This window comes from Canis lupus, chromosome 34 (genome assembly GCF_011100685.1).
Source record: "Canis lupus familiaris isolate Mischka breed German Shepherd chromosome 34, alternate assembly UU_Cfam_GSD_1.0, whole genome shotgun sequence".
NCBI lineage: Eukaryota > Metazoa > Chordata > Mammalia > Carnivora > Canidae > Canis > Canis lupus.
The window spans coordinates 18,410,888-18,435,010 of NC_049255.1; the positions used below are offsets into that span (position 1 = coordinate 18,410,888).

The 24,123-nt window shown below is 47.1% G+C and overlaps 3 protein-coding genes across 6 annotated transcripts in view; 1 reads left to right on the top strand and 2 right to left on the bottom strand.

The window, feature by feature from the left end:
- The window catches only part of MAP3K13 (mitogen-activated protein kinase kinase kinase 13), a 142,258-nt gene extending 129,382 nt beyond the window's left edge, over positions 1-12,876 (top strand). For both annotated transcript variants that reach the window (XM_038583611.1, XM_038583610.1), the window contains exons 12-14: positions 2,762-2,832; positions 6,049-6,346; positions 7,174-12,876. In XM_038583611.1, the coding sequence (XP_038439539.1) occupies positions 2,762-2,832; positions 6,049-6,346; positions 7,174-7,275 (471 nt within the window). In that variant the 3' untranslated portion in view covers positions 7,276-12,876. The remainder of the gene's footprint in view (positions 1-2,761; positions 2,833-6,048; positions 6,347-7,173) is intronic.
- Positions 12,877-13,392: 516 nt separating this feature from the next.
- TMEM41A (transmembrane protein 41A) lies at positions 13,393-22,007 on the bottom strand. Of its 2 annotated transcripts, XR_005383836.1 has the most exons (6): positions 21,817-22,007; positions 20,109-20,262; positions 17,446-17,607; positions 16,924-17,062; positions 14,893-15,213; positions 13,393-14,526 (listed from the first exon to the last, which is right to left on the bottom strand). XR_005383836.1 is itself a non-coding variant. In XM_038583618.1 (5 exons), exons 1-5 carry the CDS (start codon positions 21,933-21,935, stop codon positions 14,993-14,995), a joined length of 795 nt encoding a protein of 264 aa, XP_038439546.1. In that variant the 5' UTR covers positions 21,936-22,007; the 3' UTR covers positions 13,393-14,992. The 2 variants fall into 2 exon arrangements, 1 of the variants encoding a protein (XP_038439546.1); XM_038583618.1 differs by having other exon boundaries at positions 13,393-15,213.
- LIPH (lipase H) overlaps positions 20,124-24,123 on the bottom strand; it is a 56,457-nt gene continuing 52,457 nt past the window's right edge. The window contains exon 11 of one of the 2 annotated variants that reach the window (XR_005383835.1): positions 20,124-20,262. The gene's annotated coding sequence lies outside the window, so the exon portion shown is untranslated. Of the gene's footprint in view, positions 20,263-22,125; positions 22,354-24,123 lie in introns of those variants that run through there. The other variant, XR_005383834.1, reaches the window with a different exon arrangement.

A 24,123-nucleotide genomic window follows, 5' to 3' on the forward strand; every position in this document is an offset into this window, starting at 1 on the left:
GTCAACTAGACATTTAAAAGAAGTTGATGTACCTGTCAGGATGGCTAGAATTAAAAAGACAAGAAATAACAAGTTGGAGAGGATGTGGAGAAAGGAGAACTCCTATGCACTGTTGCTGGGAATGCAAACTGGTATAGCCACTCTGGAAAACAGTATGGAAGTGCCTCAAGAAGTTAAAGATAGAAATACTATGTGATCCAGTAATTTAACTTCTAGGTATTTGCCAAAAAGAAAACCAAAGCACTAATTAGAAAAAAATATATGCACCCCTGTATTTATTACACTCTTATTTACATGTATGGCCAAGATAGGGAAACAACCTAAGTGTCCCATCAATGGATGAATGGATAAAGAAGACACACACACACACACACACACACACACACACACACACAATTGGATATACTCAGGCGTTAAAAAAGAATGAAATCTTGCTATTCATGACAACATGGATGAGCCTACAGGGTATTATGCTAAGTGAAATAAGTCAAACAGAAAAAGACAAATACCGTATCATTGACTTACATGTGGAATCTAAAAAACAAAACAAATGAACAAACACAAAAACCCAGAAATAGATTCATAAATATGGAGAACAAATTAGTGGTTGCCAAAGGGGAGGAGGGTAAGGGAATGGGTAAAATAGGTAAAGAGGATTAAGAGGTTCAAACTCCCAGTTATAACTCACAAGGGGTGAGGAGTAAAGCATAGGGAACATGGTCAATAATGTCATAACTTTGCAAGGTGGAAGATGATAACTGTATTTATTTTGGCAGGTATAGCATAATACATACAATTGTTGAATCACTATGTTATGCACCTGAAATTAATATAATATTGTAAATCAACTATATTTCAATTAAAAAAAGAAGTCGAGGCTAAGGGCTGCTGTCTCAGAACTGTATTTCTTTTCCTACATATAGTGCTGCCGCTGATGAAGCATTGCTAGAGATTAAATTATGTTTTGGGTGGAGAAGAGAGCTCGTGCTCTCTCTGTCACGCTCTGCTCCCCCACCCCTATATGGCCAGCAACACATATTTTTTTGGTAACAACTTTATTGAATATAATTCACATACCATAAACTTCTCCCATTAAATATACCACTCAGTTCTTTTATTCATAGTTATGCAGTCATTACCAATTTTAGAATATTTCCATCATCCCAAAAAGAAACTCTGCACCCTCCAGCAGTCAGCCCAGTCCCCTCCCTGAGTTACATGTGTCTTTGAACCATTCTGATGCAATTCTGATGCATTCTGGTACATTCTGTAGACCAGCAGGCCAGGGAACACACACCCTATACATTTGGCCTCATTGGAACAGCACTCCCACAGGGCAGTTCAACTTCTCTTGACTGAGATACATTTCCATCGTGCCTCAGGTAAATGCTCACCTTGGCAGTCAGTATAACCCCATACCTGTCTCTCCAGCTCAAAAAGGAATATTGGAATACAAATGGGTAAGAGTGATGGTAAATTAGAAGTAAATTATTCTCGGAGTGCCTGGGTGGCTCAGTTGGTTAAGCCTCTGCCTTTGATTCAGGTCATGATCCCAGGGTCCTGGGGTGGAGCCCCATATTGGGCTCCTTGCTCAGTGCAGAGTCTGCTTCTCCCTCTCCCTCTGCCCTACACCCTGCTCGTGCTCTCTCTCTCACACGCTCTCTATCTCTGTCTCAAATAAATAAATAAAATCTTTAGAAGATAAATAAAAGTAAATTATCCTCAATCTTTGATATAATTACTTGGACCCAGTTATCTACCTCACAAGGGATCACAGTAATCTAGTGTATCATGATTCTTGGGGTAAGGACTATTGATTTTAAGTGTGGCTGTTCTTATGTTATTAAAGAGAGATAGACTCTTCCCTGTGGAAGAAGATCATCTTCTCAGACAAGGCACTTACCCAGCCTCCCAGATCAACCACAAAGCCCTGGCAATCCCGAGGCCTCAGATATCCCAACCAGAGCTCCCTGATGCTTGCTAACATGCTGACTCCATTATGCACAGGTGCATTAACTACCTGTTTTGTATTCATGGTGGAATGAGAACTACAAGATACAGTTTCACTCTTATTTAATATATACCTTAGTAGTGCAAAGGATCTAAGCATAATAACTATAATATTAGTGATAAGGTGATTGGTACATAGAAGAGGGAAAGTAGTTGTTGGGTTTTGAAGAACTGAAAGATCACTTCTTGGTGGAGTCCCTATGTCAGGGCCTGGAACCCTGAATGACAATGATTATAAGAGACTGCCCCCAAATCCAAAACCTTCTATTTTCCCCTCCTTACCTACTGGAGGGCAAAGCTCACCTTTACTTACTTCTGTGTATCTTCCAGCATCTAGTACAGACCTTGTCACATGGACACCAAGGAAAGGTTGCTGAATGAATGCATGAAAATATGTGTGTTTATTTTTTTTTAAGATTTTACTTATTTGAGAGAGAGCACAAGTAGGGAGAGGGCATGAGGGAGAGAGAATCTTAAGCAGACTCCCCACTGAGCAGGGAGCCCCACATGAGGCTTGGTCCCAGGACCCTGAGATCATGACCTGAGCCCAAGGCAGATGCTTTACTGACTGAGCCACCCAGGCGCCCCTGAAAATATGTATGTTTAAAGATGACACTCAGCAAACTGCTATTCAGTGCCTTTTGATCTTAATTAAATCTTTTACAAAGACTGTGTGTGTTTGTGTGTGTGTGTGTGTATGTAAGAGAGACAGACAGATTGGGATAAAGCTCTTTCTCCTTGTTCTCCTCAGAGTGGAGATGACTCCTCAGAAGAGGAAGAAGGGGAAGTAGATAGTGAAGTTGAATTTCCACGAAGACAGAGGTAAAACCAACAAACACATGTGACTGCTTTCAATGTGATGGGGAAAATCCTGAGTTTGCCATACTGCCTGTTCAGTCACAGGTCACCCTCGGACAACCACCTTTTAGGGAGATTCAAACCCACCATTCCTGTTCTCCCATTGCCACATTTTGGTCACTTAGCATGCATAACAGATCCTAGTTCATCAGAATTCATTTCTTATGAACTTCAAGATAAGGAGCATAAATATGGATTCAGAATTATAACTGAGTATGTAGTGGGCGTTTTTTGAGAGATGGTCATACTCTTTTGTGGATAACTTCATTGGGTTTCTGGTGTGACTCCCTGTATTAATCTCTCTGGCTGCTATAACAAAATACCACAGGCTGGGTGGCTTAAACAATGGGAATTTATCTTCTACAGTTTTGGAGGCTAGGGAAGTCCATAATTGGGGTTTCTGGTGAGGACTCTCTTCCTAGCTTGCAGACGGCAGCCTTCTTGCTGTGTCCTTACAGGGCTGGTGGGGAGAGAGGAGTGGAATGGGAGAGAGTATAGCAAGGAAGGGAAGAGATCTTCCTCTTATAAAATCATAGTCCCATGGGATTATGGCCTACCTTTATGATCTCATTTGACTTTCATTACCTCCTAGAAGCCTATCTTCAGATTCAGTCCCACTAGGGGTAGGGCTTCAACATATGAATTGGGGTGGGGGTGGACACAATTCAGTCCAGAGCACTCTCATGCCTTTAAATATTATGCATCAGGTTAAGTATAATTAATTAGATTGTGTCCTCCTTTTTTTTTTTAAGATTTTATTTATTTATTCATGAGAGACAGAGAGAGGCAGAGACACAGGCAGAGGTAGAAGCAGGGAGATCCCGGAATCCCAGGATCATGCCCTGAACTAAAGGCAGATGCTCAACCACTGAGCCATCCAGGCATCGCAGGGTTGAGTCCTTCCTCAACCTAGCCTTAAAAATCACTTCCTGTCTAGCCAGAAATAATAATTTTGCTGGTAGGATTAAATTTAAGAAGGACCACATTCCCCTGGTTCTAGAATAAGAGCTGCCCTTACATAGGAGTAGGGAAGCTAGCTTTCCTTTAAGAAAGCCTTTTCTGCAATTACACATTCTGGTCTTGAAGAGTAAAGCTCTAAGAATTGCCTAGGAAGGCTTGTGTACCTGCCCAGAAACAGGAATTCTCTGCAAACCAAGGGACTCATTTGATAAATTGTATTCTGGGTCTCCATATTGCAAAGTTGAAATCTGTTCTCATCCCCTGAGCTACTCTTGCCACATTACTATTGCTGCCTTACTGTGTGTCCTTGGCTTCTCCTATGCAGTGAGATTGGATTCTAGTAAAATGTCTTTTCATTCTCTGAACTCACTCTACTGACATCACAGTTAACATTACTTCTAGCTTTGTTCCTGTGACACACAATGAACTCGGCCCACCTAGTGGCTTCCTGCCTTTCTTGTTAGCTGCAAATTATATATATGTTTTTACTGCATAGTTTTGCTTTTTATATTATAACATTTTTCTCCCTGTCTCCTTTCTGTTACCAGCTTTGAGATGTAGTGTGAATCCTTTTTTTTTTTTAAGATTTTATTTTATTTGACAGAAGGAGAGAGAGAGAGAGAGCACAAGGAGAGGGGGAGTGGCAGGCAAAGGGAGAGGGAGAAGCAGGCTCCCTATTTAGCAAGGAGCCCAATGTGGGACTTGATCCCAGGACCCTGGGATCATGACCTGAACCAAAGGTAGATGCTTAACTGACTGAGCCACCCAGGTGATCCTGAATCCTACTTTAATTTCCTTTTCCCACATGGGCTCTTTTCAAGGTGTCTTTGATCCCCGCAAACCCCCCCCCCCCCCCAGCCTATTACCTGGCCTGGTCATTGGCAAGCCTCAGATCATATGCCATCAAAACCACTTTTTTTTTAAGATTTTATTTATTTATTCATAGAGACACAGAGAGAGAGAGAGAGAGAGAGGCAGAGGCACAGGCAGAGAGAGAAGCAGGCTCCATGCAGGGAGCCCGACGTGGGACTCGATCCAGGTCCCCAGGATCAAACCCCGGGCTGCAGGCGGCGCTAAACCGCTGCGCCACTGGGGCTGCCCAAAACCACTTTATATTAAGAGATATAGAAAGATTAGATGATAGAGGAAAAAGGCAGTCTTCTTTTTTATTGTATGTTTTGTTTTGTTTTGAAACCAATGTAAGCTAACAGCATTCTTAATTATAGGCTACTCATAAACAATGGGAGAGAAATGAACTTTTGTAAATTCTCCCTCCCCTTACCCCCCACAGATTTAGTCTCATCTAAGTAAAACTCACATGTTAACTAGAACTAGGCAGTGCCCCCAGCTGCAGAATAAACGTTTTTTCCAAGGTTATCTCCACTGGGGGTTACATTAGCTGATGGAGTGAAGGCACTCGGCCGTTCAGGGCTGCCATGCCCAATGGGAAATGCAACTGGGGTGGAGGGAGAGGGAGAGAATGACATTGAGTGGGGTGTGAGTAGACCCAGCCCAAGCTGCAGCCTGCCTTCTGTGATGATGTGGCCTGGAACAAGTCACTTTCCTTCTCTGGCTCAGTTTTATGGGCTGAGAAATGAGTTAGACCAAAGCATCTCCCAAGACTCCTTTGCCTTTAAGAATCTGGGAGGTCGGGGATCCCTTGGTGGCTCCGCAGTTTAGTGCCTGCCTTTGGCCCAGGGCATGATCCTGGAGCCCTGGGATCGAGTCCCGTGTCAGGCTCCCTGCGTGGAGCCTGCTTCTCCCTCTGCCTGTGTCTCTGCCTCTCTCTCCCTCTCTCCGTGTATCTCATGAATGAATAAATAAATAAATAAATAAATAAATAAATAAATAAATAAATCTTAAAAAAAAACAAAAAACAAAAGAATCTGGGAGGTCTTTGCATAAGAAGCAGAACATCTCCATACCATGCATGCGTGTGCACACTGTGATCAGACCAGCTGAGTTTTTCAAAGACCAGTGGTAGCCATCAGCTTTGGAATATAGTGCTGAGCCACATAAACATGTGACCAAAGGAAAAGGGAAATTCAAAATTTCTTCTCTTTTGCTTTAAATTTAAATGGCACCCATCTATCTGATTTGAATCTCCCTCAGGGATCGGGAGAAACCTAGGTAACCTCTCAGCGAGGCTATGATGGACAGACAAGGGAAGAACAGTGGTTGTTCCTGTGATTAAGATCCTCTGGTTCTTTGTGGTCCTAGGCCCCATCGCTGTATCAGCAGCTGCCAGTCGTATTCAACCTTTAGCTCTGAGAATTTCTCTGTGTCTGATGGAGAGGAGGGAAATACCAGTGACCACTCCAACAGTCCTGATGAGTTAGCGGATAAACTTGAAGACCACCTGGCAGAGAAGCTAGATGACCTGCTGTCCCAGACGCCAGAGATCCCCATTGAGATATCCTCGCATTCAGATGGGCTCTCTGATAAGGAGTGCGCTGTTCGCCGCGTGAAGACACAGATGTCCCTGGGCAAGCTGTGTGCGGAGGAACGTGGCTACGAGGTGGGGCTTCTCCTCCCTTCTCCCCTTATCACTGTAGCTCTTCAGAGTTAGAGCATGCTTGAGTCCCTAGGGCCTTTACAATTCCCACTTAGTATGCCTCCAAGAAGTAAGTCGAAGTACAGAGATCAACAGAGCTCCCCTAAATAAGGGCAGCTCTCCCAAATGAGGCACAAACATTGAACTGCTCAGGCACCCTTCATTCTAAGATTAAGTCAAACGTCACCTCCCCCTAGCCCCATCTCCCTTGTGGTTCAGGGTATGAGCCTCTCTCCTCCGTGTCTCCACTGTACCCTGGATGATGCTCTCATAGCCTGTGGAACGCTTCAGTTCCTACACAGTACAGTATAGTTCCTGCCGTTGGAGGGCAGGTTAGCATAGCGGCCGAAAGTACACCCCCGGAATCGGACTGCCCACATGCCAAGTCCAGCCTGAGTTCTCTACTGACTGCCACATTGCACAAGCTGCTAACCTCTCTGTAGGTCAGCTCCCTCATCTGTAAAGTGGGAGTGATGACAGCATCTGTCTCCTGGGGGGTTGTGAGGATTAAGTGAATTTCTAGATGTAAGGCACTTAAAGTAGTGCCCAGGTCATAGCCAACACTACATTAGTAGGGCTCAGGTGGTCCTGCTGTCATCGCCATCATCATCATTGCCATCATCCCCTTTATATGTCTTCTTTCTCCAGAAGCCCTGCAAGAGCAGGACCTGGTCTCATTTATCTTAGCCAGCAACCCAGCACAGTGCCTGTCATGTGGGACGTATCTGGTACGTGTTTACTAAGTGACTGCCTGAATGAATTAAGCTTTTTATTTTGTCTCGATTTTGCAGAATCCTATGCAGTTTGAAGAATCGGACTGTGACTCTTCTGATGGAGAGTGTTCTGATGCCACAGTTAGGACCAATAAACACTACAGTTCTGCTACTTGGTAATGGAAGAAAACCCATCCTGAAGATCTCATGACAATACTGGCATTTCAAATCCTTCCCACCCCATAGACTATTTCCCCTCTCTCCTTGCTTTTTTGTCTGGGAAGAGAGCCGCCCCATTTTTCTTACCCCTAGAAATGAGCTGCAATAACAGGAACATGAGACTTCGCAAATCTCTGGAAAAAAAAAATATCCAAATGAAATTAAGTCTCACTGAACATTTCAATCAAGAATGGCAGGGATCTATTTTATTGAATATTCTAGCTACTGTAACATTGATATTTATTTTTGTTTGACATTTTAACACTTTGTACTGTAAAGAGTGAACTATATATGACAGAGAGACAATAATTTCTTGCAAAAAAAGAGAGAGAGATAAAGAAAGAAGTTGAATTTAGGAGCAACATCCTTGGGAATTTGTGGGGCCAGGAGGTATTATTGCTACTTGAACAGGGGACCAGTTCTTTTGGCCATAAGTGACTGAAGAAGAGCCAGAGCAAGACATTTTATTTTAGAAAACAAAGAACAACAAAAGAAAAGCAATTCCAGGTAACTTGTGAACAGACCACATTAAGTTCAACCAGCTTATCCACATGGTGATGGAAGTGACCTAGAAAAGATTGGTGACCAGATACTTGCACCCAAGGTCTTTGAGGGCATCTGCTTCCTCTAGGAGGAAAAAGACAACTACCCACGTGGAAGCTGATTTCATTTTACAAATTTGAAGCAGCAGTTGGTAGTGAGACTTACAGACAGCGTCAAACCTTGTCTTTACCAATACTTCCCATTTTAATGCTGTCATCGCCATGACCTTGACAAATGTGTGACCTTGACCAATGTGTTGATTTTTCAGACTCAAGTGCCATTTTTTTGTAGCCTATTTCCTTTCCACCTATTGACCACTTCCTTGAGGGAAAAAAAGGCAGGGGGTGCTCATAAAAGAAAAAGGAGATTTACAACAGTATTAGAAAAGCAAATGTGGAATTTGTGAAAGTACATTCTCACAATGTCTCAGTTCAGCTTCGTGGAGAAGGTGAGATCGCCCCTCTGTGGAACCAGGTTGCTCGTCTACTAGAGTCATATTGATTCAAACAGAACAGACTTTGAAGGCAGCTAGCATGTGTGTGAGTCTGTCCAGTGTCCAATCCCAAACCACCACCACCCTTGTTTTCATTCATTAACTCATTCTATCCGGGAAGCTTTAGTGCCTGGCTACCACTAGCAGCATAAAAGCAAAATAAGCAACTTACAAAAGGCAACTCCTTTCCCACAATAGCATTTTCATTAAATGCAACTTGTGAAATGTGTTTTACTGCACTCTGGATCAATGCAGTTTGGAATGATTGAATTTAGAAATTTCTGAGAAGAACACCTGCCGCTGAGCAGCAATCAGAAAGATTTGACATTGTCCAAGGCCTGAAGTCCTGCTTCGCTCTGGGTTCATGGGCTTTGAAAAGCATCCCAAGGTACTTCATGGTGCCTTGGCTTCAAGGAATTTTTATCTAGAATTTTATATAAAAACAGGTGTTGGCCTAGTTTCCATCTCTTTCTCCAAGATAGGTTACTACTGTCAAACGACCTCTCTAGGCTCAAGACCTGAAGAACATGGCTCAACTCTTTGACAGTGCATCATGTTGGACATTAGGAAAGACTTACACCTTCAGGTATTAAACTATTTCCGACACAGATGAAAACGTTGCCCCCCTCTGGGTGTCACTGATTGCATCAGCCAAAAAGGAAAGGCGGAGGGAATGTAGAGCAATTCCTTTTGCTTGTTTGGTCCCTCCATCTGTTTACACTTTATGTTGAGACATTGATTTAAAATGTAGTGTCTATAATTTATAGCTCTTAGGTAGGATGAAGGAAAATGTTTAACTTATGCAGAGAGCAGTATTGTTTGCATTAAATTATTCCATTTTGTATAAATTCTGTAGCTGGACTACATGAAATATCTTAAGTTATGGCATTATTCTCATTGTTATTTTATTTTATAATAATTATCATTCTCATTTTCTGTCGATCAGAAGGTGTGGTTTACAGTGTAGCACAATGATTGTGTTTATTGCTAACCATGGATAATGATGGATTTTTATGATTTTTATGAAGGAATGAAAATGGAACTGCCATTTGGGAGCTCCCTGGTATTCATCTGAGTTGTATCCCCTCATTTTCTGTGTGCAACAACAATCATCTGAGGATGCGGGTTCTGCCCTGGAGCCCGGTGGATACACTGGGGTTTTGACTTGATCTGAAAAGCTCCTGGGTGGGCAGATGATGGAGTGGATGGACAAATACTTCAAAAGCTGTAAACTTTATCAAGTTTCTTAAGAAATAAAATCATGAGACTACATTAGAGGCAAAAAGAGAATTATTTAGTGCCCTAGGAGGAACTGGCCTAGGGAGTTGTCACCCGGGGCCCCTGGGTTAGGCAATGTTCAAGAGCGGGCAGCTTGTCATCTCCTTCCTGCCAGGAGGTCCCATAGCACCAAAATCTTTTTTTTCCTCCTGGCTGGGAATAGCAGGGAAACCTCAAAAAAAAAAAAAAAAAAAGAAAGAAAAAGAAAAAGAATATATATATCATGACACTGACATAAAATGCCTAGGTGTGATATAATCCCATTAAAGACTAGAAAAATTCTAGAAGGAGGCCTGAGGGTCATAGGGCTGGAAAAGTACCTTGAAAGGCCATATTTTCCATCCTTGGACTTTAGACCACACTGTACTGTGAATCTCTCTCTTGTTCATCGCTTCTGGGAACAGAGAGGCTACAAGTTTCCACCCTCTTTCTCTCCAACAGAAAACATACTTCAGTTTGTCCAGTTATTGCCCATCTCTAGTGGCAAAAGGGAAACACAAGGGTCAGCTTCTGTCTTACACCTTTCAGTGATGGTCTTCCTAGAAAACCCACACCTGATACCTCATAATTTTGATGGGTTGTTTTTTGTTTTTTGAGTTCCTATCTTGACTGCCTGTCATGATAATGCCATATATACCTATCTGGGTTTACTGTTATGAGCATGTTAGGATAGCAGACAGTGTTGAATCTTTAGTCATTCACTGTATTGTCAAGAGTTGAATAAAGTTCCACATTGAACATTTTTATTTTTATTTTTATTTTTAGTAGAAGTGACTAGAGGCTTCAGAAGAGAAACAGTGTCCCTAGTCTAGGTTAAAAGCCTTCTCTGTCTCAGCCTTTTTCTTCACTGCCTGCCTTGAACTAACCAGGACAGTTTTGAATCAGTGTGTGTTTCTTTGGGAACGACTCCACTGTCATCTGAAGAGTGCTGCATCCAGAGCTCAGGGAATCGAAGAACTGATTCTTCAGTCCTCAGGACTGTGCAACCTGCTATAAGGAACCTCACAAGACTGTGATTTCAAGCTTCGGTGTTGATTGAAAGTTTAACCCCCTTGGGATGAGCATTCACATTCATTTAGCATCTGTTTTTGACTGACTGCAAGATAATGAGTTTTAATTTGTGTTGCAGATGAACATTTGGTTCTGATTCTCAGCTATTTCTAGATCATGTCCTCTGATAACAATTCCTATTAATTGCTTAGCAGAGGGACTGAGAAGCCAACATCCACTTTGAAATTATAATAGACCGTACTGCCTGACCTGTTTGCAAGATTGTGGGAGCTCCTACTCAAAAAGTGTGAAGATACTAGCTAGCTCCGTTGTAAGATGATTTGGTACAGCCTACTTGAATTTCAAATGCTTAAAAACTTTAGTATTAACATCCTTTTGGAATTAAGGAAATTTTTTTTTTTTTTTTTTTTTTTTTTTTGTAGTGAGAGTTAATAAGTAGTAGACATACATTTCAGGGCCTCATTGTGCTAAATTTCCCTCTTACCCTAAGTAATAGAAGTGATGGGGTTTGGTTTTCCTGATACAACCCAATTTTAAATGCTGTCCCCTACTGTGAAGCATTGACATCCTTTCCATGTGAATGCATCCTTTGTGATCAAATAATTTAACTTTTTTATCCCCACACCTTTTTGTCTCAAGTTTTCCCTCCTTTTCATAAAATATTTCCACTTGAACTTCCTAGAACTGAATTCTCCAGAATAGAACATATTTGGAATCCAAGGAATTCCTGCCCTGTTCTGGAGTATAGTGTGCCGTTTTGTTTTTCCACTAAGCCAGAAATCAAAATACCACCACATACCACCATCTGCCACCTCCACCCTGAACACCCAAGACTGATGTTATTTATTGACCGCCATATTCTTTCCTACCCAGCCTGGACACAGCCTCAGCACCTCTCACAACACAGCACTGGGAACAATAACTACCACTTGATTGGAATTGGTGTGCAAGGGGAGATGTTTTGGCATCCCAACCCTGAGCTCATAAATAATTTTCTCCAGGTGGTTTGATAACTTGAGTTACACCTGAAGGGAGAGTAACAGGATATCACACCAGTGCTCTTATGGAGCCCACCCTATGGCTGTTGGGGGTCAGCACCATTGCCAGGAAAAAAGCCACTTGCTTCCACCCACTGTCCTTTTGGACTACCATTCCAACTGAATAATTTCCAATCACTGATGGATGGAATTCCAAAGTATCTCTTCATTTACATCATTTCATTGTGTTCAATAGGCATGTTCCTCCCTCCCCTTCTATGAACAAAGTTAATGTATTGAGTCCCAGTTACATGCTTCTTTCTTAGACTCTGTGAGGCTAATGTACCAAAACAATGTGATATTCTTTTTTAAGACTTTGACTTGTACTGTCAGTGTGAACTTAGTGCCTTTCCAGGCAGCAAGATTTTTCTTCTCTGCTGACTTCATAGAATGAAATGCCCTACTATACTCATACCACCAATGTTACCATCCTCACAGACCAGCACATCAGAGTTACATTAGTCTGCTTGTTTGCATGTTACAGCCAATACTGCGAGCATCTATTCAAACTGGAATGAACTAGGCTGCCAAGAAGAAGACCCTTCTGGAACCTGGAACACTTCTCAGGGACAGGTGGCAGAAAAGGGGAGCTCTGAAAGCAGTGCTTTGAGAAACAGGGTTACTCCCAAGGAGTTGGGGTAAGGCTTTTGTTAACTGTCACATGATGAGGGCATGATGGCAGGTTCTCACAAAGACCAGACCCCAGGTGGACGCAAGGCTGCTGTTAAGGGTACTTTTGGCAGGATCCCAGGCTTACTCTTTGAGCCACTTCACAACACTCAGGGGAACGCTGGCTCCTGGCCCCGGGCTGCTGCCTGGTGACCTGGCGGAAAGGGTCCTCCAATGGTTAGACACACAGGGAACCCCGGTCAGAATGTGCAGGCTCTTAGGAAGAGTCCCTTATGGACTGGATCACTAGAGTGGCTCTCCACCCTCAGAGTGCCCTCTTCTTAGACTCCAGGAGTGGGAAGACCCACTTGGATTCTTTACCGCAATAATTTAAGTTCCTATCAACTTGGAGCAAATTCTTTTTCATGCTTAAGTCTCAAAACAAGCTTCCTCCTCTGTCTCCCCTGGGTCTCAAGTACCATCAGTCCCCTGTTCCCTGTGGTCTCTGATGCCAGCTCCATCTGTGCTGAGCAACTGTACAGTGATGGGAACAAGAGCGACTATCGAAGCAAACCAATGCATGGAATTAAAAAGTGTGCTTCACTCTTTTCTGGTCCTGTCTCTTCCTACGGTGCTGTGTGTGTCCTGAAAGCTGCCGTCACACGTCTCGGCATTTGTCAGAGTTTTAGGGTAAGAAGATTTGACATGCAGGGTGTCCTGCGGCCAGGAGAGCCAGGTGTGGAGAGGCTGGTTTCTGTGGCTCCTTGTTTCAGACACCCCCACAGGAGGAAGGGAAACCGTGGTTTTCTTTCCTCATAGTCTCTTCCTGATTGATTTGTCACAGGCTGGACAGGTGCCCTCCTGTTTCCCACGGCTTCCCTGCTGCCCAACTTGTAGTCACTCCTCTGTTATTACTGACTCCACTATAAAGTAAGTGTAGAAAACAGTGAAAACAAAATTCTGGCTTCCAAAGAATAAGAGTGGTAAGAAACCTCCTGAGAGTAGAAAGCTAAAACACCATTTTGGATTGTCTGATTTTCAGCCAATCCTGATTCCCAATGACAGGGGGAATTGAAAGTTAGCAACATGTACACCACGCACCACGCAGAACATTTATATCCATTTATTTGGGAAATTGCTTTGCCTGTAAACTCACAAATGGTAAGGCACATTGTAGCAAAATCATGGGGGAAGAGGGATAAAGACATAAAATATAAGGGTCCTGTAAAGGACAAAGGGCACACACTTGCAATAGTGTAGAAAACACTGGTTTCCCCTTCCCTCCACCTCCTCCTCCTCCAGAACACAAAAAGCCACAGATTTCACACAGCCTTCTCCTCACCCCCACTCATTACCAAGCTTCTTTTAAAACAACATATCTTTAAAAAAGAAGTCCTGGCTGTTTTTTGTGTCATACCATGTCTCAAAACCAGGACTTGGGGATTCATTCTTCCTACTGAACAGGAGTATGCTCAAGAATTCATGTAGAACAAGTGGCCCAAGTGAAAGCCTTGGCAAGATTCTTGGCCAAGCCAAATCAAAACCCAGCAGATGATGCCCAAAGGCAACCGTTCTGGTAAGAAATGAGTTACTCCTTTGGGTTACAGAATCCCAGAGCTGGTTAGTGTAGGCACCAAGGTCCTCGTGTCCCTGGCACCATTAACCCAGGTCTGTGCCCGTTCAATACCGCAGCTGTAAGAAGCAGTAACAGCCACAGATCATTAAAATCAAACACAACAAAGTAATCTAAAACCAAGTTTTCCTCTTTGGGTTAAAAGATAAAATTATACCTCAGTTATTCTCAACAAATGACAAAATTAAAAATATTCAGAGTGTACACTGGCTGAGAGCTAAGTGTACTGAATCCAATCTCCTAGCAGGAGGGTGGAGAAAGGATTCCCACAGGAAGGACAGATTAGAAAATGTCATTTGGTTCCAGTGAGCCAAGGGCCCTGCCCCATTCGGACAGGTAAAAATTTCTCCAGAACATATCCATGACATAGAGTTTGCTGCATTCATATTTAATAGTCTGTTTGCAGTCAGCTCCATTATCAGAACATGCAACTAAGAGGTCTAACACATCCAAGAACGTCAGTGCATCTGAACGCAAAGAGCATCACGGAAATCGCTGGGCGTGTGAGCTGTGTACGTGCAAGTTCCATGTGGTTCCTCAGCTTGATTCCCTTGGTTTATGGAAGAGGTAGGTCATCAGCAAAAAAGTGCAGGACGCTCTTCAAGAGACTAGCAAGACAAAGGGTAATGTCAGTGACGTGGGTTCACGTCATCATCTACACCAATTACATACACTGGGGACTTAACCACCTGTCACAACAGCCTACTGCTTTGCTAATGAGGCACTCCAGACAAGGACAACCAGCAGCTTCTCCTAGGGCAGCTCAGGGCTTGGCAAGAGGCAAATACAACAGACTACCCTGAGTTCCCTGTTATTCAATAAATTATAAATAGGATCTTCTAGAAGGCCATCCATTTCACAGAGTGTCCTGCTACTCCAGGACTGGTTGGAGAACCTGATACAATTCACCTTCTAGAGCACTCAGAGTGTCCTTTATGAAAACACCACACACAGATAAACAGCGTCCAAATCACCTGTTGAGGGTAGTGAAGAACAATGAGGGGCTGCAGAGGACCACACCATTACACAGACAAGCAGCAAAGTCCAGGAACATGGCAACCAAAACCACACAGATCATGTGTCCTTTCTACTATTTAGATGATTAGTGTTGCTTATTTCATTCAAATGCAGGTCCTTCTGACTAAATTTTTTAATGAGGGTTCCAGGAACTAAGGCCACCAAGGCAATGGCCAAAAGCTTGAAGACCGTTTCCCAGGAGAAAAGAGCATCCAGAGAGGTCAGAGTTGACAGGATGGAGCCTGTCTGCACACAGATAAAATTGTACGGGATCAGACCTGGAAGGAAAGGGAAAGAGCCTGTTACTAGGGCCAGCAAGATGAAGAACAACAACCCTTTGGAAATGGCCCCAGAAATTCACAACTGTGACTCCAGATGTGTTTTTTTGTTTTGTTTTGTTTTGTTTTTTGCCCAACTACTGACCCCTAAGCACATTACCTCTTTCCCTTCTCTACTCCTTCCCCGCCTTTCCTCACTCCCCATAAACTGCCATTTTACAAAAAGACTTGATGACAAAAATATGTACACCACAGTAAGATAAAAAAAATGTTTTAATAGGAAACACAAAATGAGTGAAGAATAAAAGTGTAAAGTTCACCCATTTGCTAGAAGTGCCTTCAAACTGGGTTCTGAGCACCCAACAGTCTATGAAAGGCACCAGCATCATAAGATTTATAGTATGCATAGGATAAAAACAAGTTTCTTAAAAATAGCACTACTTTTGCATTCTACACTGTCTCTGAGAGATCATCAAATCCACTGGATCCCAAACGTCTGACTGGCGGCCTGACAGGCTGGTCACATAACAATTCTCTGGGGAAGCTGTTAAAAAACACATCCTTGGGCTCCCTCCCACCCCCACCCCAGAGATTCTGGTGACCTGGGCCTGCGATAAAACCCAGGAACCCGCATCCTAACAGCTTCTCCTGATCCCCACTCCTGAGACTAATTGGTTTGGGACCCCCGGATAATCCCCTGGCCCCCTACAGTAGTCGATGCCTCAAGATCACAGAGCACTCAAGGTCACACAGCCTGCCAGAGAGGGGACTGGAACCCTGGTCTCCAGAGTCTTTCCAAGCCTCCTGCCACCTCGGTAATTACAGGCTGCTGACGGAGTACCAAGGCACTCTGCCTGAAAGCCAATATGACCAGAATGAGCTGTGGTCGATGTTGCTTCGATTTAAGATCTCAATTTCTCGCTCAAGAGTTCCCTATTAATAGCAGCTGCTCGACCACAGATTTGTTATGTTCGCCCTAGAACCCCTTAGTAGTCGGTCTTTCCCTCCATGGTCTAAGGTAGGTTTAAGAGAGGCAATCCTTGCCTTGGGCTTAAAGAGGGTGGTTTACTTCCAGTGTGAAGAAAACAACAGTCCCTGATTGTACAGACTGTAGGCACAGTACCACGCTGCTAAAGGTGATCCAAGGCCCAGACTCTGAGAAACACTGCTCTTGTCCCAGGCCCTCCTCTGGCCAAGCGGCCCATGGAGGACAGTAAGTAGCTCGTTGAAGGTCAGACAATGGTCAAAAGGCAAGAAGGAACTTTACTAGTATCAGCTCTTCTCAAGGCAGATCTTAATCAAAACAGGGCCAGAGCCAGAAAGGAAGTCCCTTGCTCTGTTCCTTTCTCTCCCCATATGCCCTCACTCCAGCGCCACTTTCCCGCTAGCATTCACTGAGCCCTTGCTAAGGTTTTCCACAGATGACACTTCTAATCCCAGCGCCTAGCACGGTGCTGGCCACAAGCTATGCGCTAAATACCATCGTGGAATGGAAAAGCCTTACTTTTCCCAAAAGTAATTTTATGGGTCTTCTGTTCAGCCCTGAGCAGATCTGAAGTCAGGAAATAATTACTTGAGGCCACAGGCTTGACACTGTTCTTCACAAACTGGGCTCTCAGAGGCAGGCACACGGCCATGCAGCTGGTAACCCAGGGCAGGCCCCCAACGTGACAACGCCGAAGACTCAGACTCACCCCGCCAGCTTCTTACCGAGCAGAACAGAGAAGAAGAACTGCACAATCGGGATGTTCAGAATCGGAGCCGAGAGGTTCAAGAACCAGTTTGGTGTCATGGGGAAAAGTCTCAAAAACAGTAAGAAAAAAAACAAGCTGTTTCTGTTTTCCTCCACCTGTAGCCAAAAGAGATGAGGCCATTAGGCAGCAGAAGGAATCTCTAGATATTGAAAATCTGATAGCACCAAGCACTGTTCTAGATGCTTCACGTATTCTCTCCCTGAATCTTCCAACACCCTCCGGGGTAGAGCATGTTTTCCTCCTTTTGAAAATGGAAAGTACCTGAGGCTAAGCAGGAGCGTGCCCAAAGTCACAGAGCTGGTCATGACGAAGCTGGAATCTGATCCCAGGGCTGGGCCTCGTGAACACACCCAAAGGAACCCGAGGAGCTCCAGAGCAGGGTGGAGGAACCGAGGAGGGGGAATTCCTGCCTGCACGCCCCTCAGGGCCGTGCGGTGACGCTCAGGGCCTCAGCACTAGTTGCAACCCCTCTCCTTACCTTCCTCTGCAGCAGGGACACTTTGTCAGGGAAGTAGGAGACCACCAGCTGTTTGCCAAAAATACTGGAAAGCAGGTAGCAGCACGTGGCGCCCACTGACGTCAACACGCAGCACAGCAAGAGCCCCAGCCATGGTCCAAACAAAGCACCAGCTAAAATGTTCTGCAAAACCAAAACCAAACCAAACCGTCAGCCGTTAGAGCATCTAGTGGCTACCAGTCACCTTGCACTGGAGCCCAAGAGTCATAGGTTCCCTTCTCTTTCAGTGACTTTCCCAACCAAAACCCAACTCCTGTGCTGAAGGGGTGAATGAAAAGTGATGATGGGGCTGGGAACTGCACCCCTGGCCTTGGTCTCTTCACTTTCCAAAGGGCGGAGGATGAACACTTCAGAAGGCAGGAGAAAATTCACTGGGACAACACGTGTTTACAGCCCCCAGCCTGCTGCGTGGGCTGCGGGGGGCCCTGCCCCCAGAAGGGAGAGATGAAACACGTTCTTGTTATTTTTTTTTAAGATTTTATTTATTTATTCATGAGACACACAGAGACACAGGCAGAGGGAGAAGCAGGCTCCCTGCAAGGAGCCCGATGCGGGACTCGATCCTCGACCCCGGGATCAAGACCTGAACCAAACGCAGTCGCTCAACCACCGAGCCACAGGCGTCCCTACTGTTACTATTTTAAATGAACATAAGCCACAAGTTTTCCTTCAGTGAGACCACACCAGCTACAGAAAACATCCTCTTTCTTTGCTTTTTTGCTGGGGTTACATCTGTGTGGTAGAGAGCACTGGGGGTGCCCTGTTGACCCGAGCTCCAGCTGACACTCAGTAAAGTCTTAGATTAACAACCATGAAGAGTGAACGCATCCATGCTCCATACAGTCTGGCTGGGAGACATCACCCCGCCAAACATGAGGCCAAGAGAGAAAGTAAAAGGGGAATTTCGAAGTGAGAAGGCAGGGGTCTGAGGAGCACCTACTATATGGTAAGTGCTTGACTACGTCTTACTAATCCTCACTGCGACCCTGTGTCATATGCCGTCCTTACACCATTCCACGAGGGACAGATTAAGTATCGTGCCCAAGCTCACACCAGGCAGAGACAGGATTCGCTCCCAGGTAGCACGTGACCCTCTGCCCTGAAGTGGATCAGCTCAAGAGGGGAGGGGGGAGCACCTGACTCTTGATCTCAGGGTCATGAGTTCAAGCCCCACACACAGTGGGCATGGAGCCTACTTTATAAAAAAAAACAAGAAAACAAAAAACAAAAAACAAGAGGGAAAGCAACCACAGGGGCAACCCCAAGAAGTCAGTCCCTGACTTCAAGCACCACACACCTTCCCGTCTCTTGACATGGACAGGTTTGCTTCTCTTCCAGTTTCCGACGGAGACTGCCTAAGTGCATCCAGCCCGAGCCTAGAGTCGAGAAAAGATGCCAAGGCAGGCGAAGAGAGCAGGACAGACGGGAGCTTTCCGGGTTCCCTGCTCAGGCCCTGGGTCGTCTAACAACACGGGGCGCCCGTGTGCCGGCCCTCCGGGAGCCAGCTGCTCTGACGCACTGCTCCGGTTAATCCCCCCACAGCAACGTGAAGGAGAAGCCCCACGTGCCAGATGAGCACACACGGTTGGAGACGTTAAAGGGCTTGCCCGTGGCTACACAGCTGAGATTCAAACCCACCCCGGGTTCAAATATACACGCGTTTACATGAAACTGCTCTAAGTGCTGCGCGGAGGGCAGTAAGGTTCTTCTCAGACCCTGAGGCGGCAACAGCCCGCAGCGAGCGCGCGTGCCCAGGCCGCCGACGGCTGCCCCCGGCGCCCCCCAGGTCTCCCCAGCCTCTCCAGCCCCACAGCACCATCAACAGCTTGCACCTGCTCATCGAACATCTGTGAAGGCACTTCCCTGAGCCAGGCAAAGGAGAGAGCAAGGAATGGGCCTGGTTCTCAAAGAGCTCAGAGGCTAAAGGAGAAAATGATTTTTAAAAAGTCCTAGAAAACAGCGCCAACTTGTAGAGCGTTCCGGAGGCTCCGAGGAGGCACAGCTGACCCAGCCCGGACTGTGTGTGTGTCTCCGGGACAGCGCACGGCCATGCAGGCCTTAGAAACAAAAGCAGGGGAACCCAGGTGGCTCAGCGGTTTAGCGCCGCCTTCAGCCCAGGGTGTGATCCTGGAGTCCCGAGATCGAGTCCCACGTCCGGCTCCCTGCATGGACCCTGCTTCTCCCTCTGCCTGTGTCTCTGCCTCTCTCCCTCTCTGTCTCTCATGAATAAATAAATAAAATCTTAAAAAAAAAAAAAAAAAGAAGAAGAAACAAAAGAAACAAAAGCAGCACACCTGAGAGGAGAGGCGGCCTCTGGAGCTAGGCAGACATGGGTTCAGAGCCCAGCCCTGCCCCTCCTCACCCTGTCACCGCCGACAGTTACTTCTCACCACAGTTTCCTTATCTGTACAACGTGATACAGATGCTCACACGCTGAGGCGGTAGGACAGTTGTCAGTAAAGCAACTAGGATAGTGTTGGATGCAAGGGAGGCTGTTGACAGGTGGCTGCCGCAGGAGTCCTCCTCCAGACTCTGTGATTTGCAGCCTAAGGGCTCCTCCACAAAACAGAAGGTGGTTTCCTGGCAGGGATGGTGCGGGGGGTGGGGGGGGGGGGCGCACTGACCAGGAAGCTGGAGCCAGGGATGGCAAAGCCCTGTTTGTAGAGGTAGGCGCTGCAGAACAGCAGGAGCACATAGGCCTGGTGCTCCTTCCGGTACTCTCGAAGGATCTCGGAGAGCTCCCGCAGCTCGGCCAGGTCTGAGGGGAACCACAGTGACCTGGGGGTTTGGAAAAGCAGATGGAAACATGAGTCCGCAGCAGCCTAGTACCTCAGAAAGTCACTTGTGGCTTCTTTCCAAAGTAGGTTCAGAAATGCGCCCATCTGGGGTTGCTGGGAACACACGCAATGGGAGCCTAGGGTGATGGGCGACCTGCTACACCACAGCAGAGGCAGACAGAAGAGCCCGGGTTTGGGAAGCAAGAGACCCAGGCTAACATCTCCACTCTGCTAGCCTCCAGCAGCCTCACCTCCGGCTAGTCCCTGGGCCTCAATTTCCTTATATGAAAAATGAGCGGTAAGTGCCCTTTTAGTTCTCGGGTTTTTCTGCTCTATTCTTAAGAGGCAAACGCATTGATTTTCAGGGAAGAACTAAATGTCCCAAATTGCCTTCCCTTCGTGGAACGCCCCCTCCCCACAAGCTGCAGGCCAACGCCCACGGAAGCTTCCCCCTCGTCGGCCGGGCTCGGAGGTTACAGACTGTCCCAACAGCCACTCACAAGCTAATTAAAGATTTTTCTGGGGAAAGCCTATCTCTCCAGTACCATAAACATAATCTTCTTGATAACATGTCAGGCATGAAAGCGACCCTTTCAAGGAGGCTGCTTTTTCACCCCGCCCCGTCTTTATCTGGCCCTTAGGGCATCCTGAACCGGGTGCAAGGGTTACGGGGCCTCTGACACATGCGTGGCCCTTGAGGCCGTCGATGATCAATGAGGAAGGAGCAAACCGTCGTCGCTGTCACCACAAAGTTTCTCCCAGCACGCCCGCCGCCCCTTCTCAAGGAGGGCCGAGGAATGACTGAAAACCGTCAGCCTCGGATTCAGGATTCAGGCATCGGCAGCATCCCGGCCAGCCGCACGCGGGGAGGGGAGCCCCCCAGGACGGGGCCGGCCTGAGACTCCACTCCCGCATAATTTATTTTTTAAGATTTTATTTGTTTCTTCATGAGAGACAGAGACAGAGAGAGAGGCGGAGACACAGGCAGAGGGAGCAGCAGGCTCCCTGCAGGGAGCCCGACGCGGGGCTCGATCCCGGGACCGCGGGCTCACGCCCCGAGCCCAAGGCAGGCGCTCGGCCCCTGAGCCCCCCGGGCGCCCCATTCCGTGCACGATCCAGAGCTGTCCGTGCCACTCTCCTCCCGAAGACCGAAAGCCCGGAGGCCGCGGGGCAGAGCTGAGGTCTGCGGCGGCGGCGGCGGCGGCGGCGGGGGCGGGGCGGGCGGGCTGACCGCGGGCGAGGGCCGGGCCCCGCGGCGATGCCCCCGCGCCGCCGCCAGGAGGCGCCGCGCCTCCCGCTGCAAATCACCGCCCGCGCGCGAAGCCGCAGACCGCGCGCCCAAAGTGCACAGCGCCCCGCGGGCGGACGCAGGGCAGCCGGCGCCCGCCCCGACTCCCGCCCGCGCCGCCGACACCCGCAGACGCGCCCGGGGCACCCGCCGCCCCGCCCGCCGGCCCCGGAGCTGAGCCCCCACCCGCGACGCTCCCACGCCGGAACCGAACGTCCCAGCCCCGCACCGCATCCTCGGACCCGACCCGCGGCCGCCGCCACGCACCTGCCGCCCGGCTCCTCGCCCGAGCCCAGCGTCCGCCCGCGGGGCAGTCGCGTCGACAGCAAGTACAGCGCGAACGTGCAGCCGACGAAGACCAGCAGGAGGCCGAGCAGGGGGCGCATCTCGCCGCCCGCTCCCGGACCCGGCGAGCGGCCGAGGAAGCTTCAAGGCAGCGCCCGGCGGAGCGCATTCACGGACGGACCGGGGCGGGGTCCGCGCCAAGCCCCGCCCCCGCCCCGCTCAGGCCCCGCCCCCGGCTCAGGCCCCGCCCCCGGGCCGGCGGGTCCAGATTCCCGCGGAGACCTGCCTCCAGGTTTCTGTCCAGCCTTCTTGCGTCTGCGCATGCTTCTCCACGTTTCCCTTCTTCCGTGTCTCTGCTTTTTTGCAGGCTCTTTGCCAGGCGCTAGGAGATCCAGGGGGTGAGTCACGAGCCTTGCCTGCAGGGAGCGTGCAGTCTAGCGCTCAGGCCCCTCTTGGCCACACCCAGCTGTGCTCCAGAGCAAATGCAGCCAGTGCTCCAGTCAAGTGCGCTGCGACGGCCTGGGTGACCACAGAAATTATGAAAAGGACTTTTTATAGAGCGCCTACTGTATGCCCATTATCCCTAATCCTCACAACAGTCCTGCAAGGTTGGTATTTTTGTCTTTATTCAACAGATGAAAAATCTGACTCTCAGATTAAGTGACATCCCCCCAAAAGAGAGCCCTGATTACTCGTGTCAAGGACCAGCTGAGCTAGGGCATCTCGAGCTCTCTGTTGGTCTCTCGTGGCTCTGGCAGTAGAGTCAGCTATTTTGTGAACAGTTCGTTAAGATTTCTCATCGTAACTTCTGAGTCTGCTGTGCCTGCTCCAAGCCAGGAACCTGTGATTCTAAAGTATCTGTTAAACTGATCTCTGGAATATCCCGCAGGAAGGTGGCAGCCTTGGCTCTGGCCATAGCTCTTGTCTTCATATTTAGAAGGGTCCTTATGGTCGTAACTTTTTTTTAAAAGATTTTGTTTGTTTGTTTATGTGAGAGAGAGAGAACCGGCAGGGGGAAGGGGGAGGGAGGGCAGAGGGAGAAGAGACTCCCACTGAGCAGGGAGCCTGACATGGAGCTCAATTCTAGGACTCCTGGATCATGACCTGAGCAGAAGGCAGACCCTTAACTGAGCCACCCAGGCGCCCCGTGGCAGTGACTTACTATTATTGATAATGCTCTTGACTTTCCTTAGTGAGGTTTGGGGGGCAGCGGCTATAATCATTTTAAGAATAATAAGAGGAGGGACACCTGAGTGGCTCAGCAGTTGAGCGCCTGCCTTCCGCCCAGGGCCTGATCCTGGAGTCCCAGGATCGAGTCCCGTATCCGGCTCCCTGCATGAAGCCTGCTTCTCCCTCTGCCTGTGTCTCTGCCTCTCTCTATGGTGTGTCTCTCATGAATAAATAAATAAAATCTTAAAATAAAAAAAAGAATAAGAGGAGCTGTTAGGAATCCTAGAAAACATGCATCACTAAGGCCTCCAACTATTAAGACATTCATAAGCCCAAGGCTGGTGATCATATTCACAAATGAAAATGTATCCCCCTAGTGGACAGAGGACTCCAGATATTAAAACAGAGAGTGGGAACTAGAATCCAAGCAACCAGGGTCCCATACTGCATGGATTCACGACAGAGACAGAGTTTGAGTTTATGTTAAAGATGAACAGGATTTCCACAACAGGGAAAAAGATGGAGATGGTGAGCCAGGGGCCCAAGTAAGGCACCAGTGTGCAGTTTCATGAAGTCTAAACTATATGAGAAATGAGAAGTTGGAGACAAACTGGAAAGCATTGGAAGGAAGGCTCAGGAGCTGGATTTTTCAGTATTGTGTGTGGTGAGACAACAACAGAGGTGTTTAAACAGGAGAATGATTTAGTTCCCGTTTTAGGATGTTTGCTCTGCCAGATGATTAGAATACTTTCTGAGTTGGTAGTTGCAACTGTCCTAGTAAGAAAGGTTGCAGGCTGAGCCAGGACCACGGCGATGAGGATGAAGGCGGAAGGATGGACACACGATAGGAGCTGAGTTGGTAGGACATATGACTGATTAAATGGAGAAGAGGCAGAGAGGACTCCATAATGCCACAAGCCTAGACGACAGAGAGGAGGCATCCTTATCATATTCAAAGCACACTGGGCCAAATAGGGAGCACCTGTCAGAATTCGAAGTGTACTGGGTCCTAGCAATTCCACGTCCAGGAATTTAACCTATAGATACGCTCACAGACAAAGATGTATGTTCAAGGGTATTCCCTCAGCTTTATTTTTTTTGTTTTTTTTATAATAAATT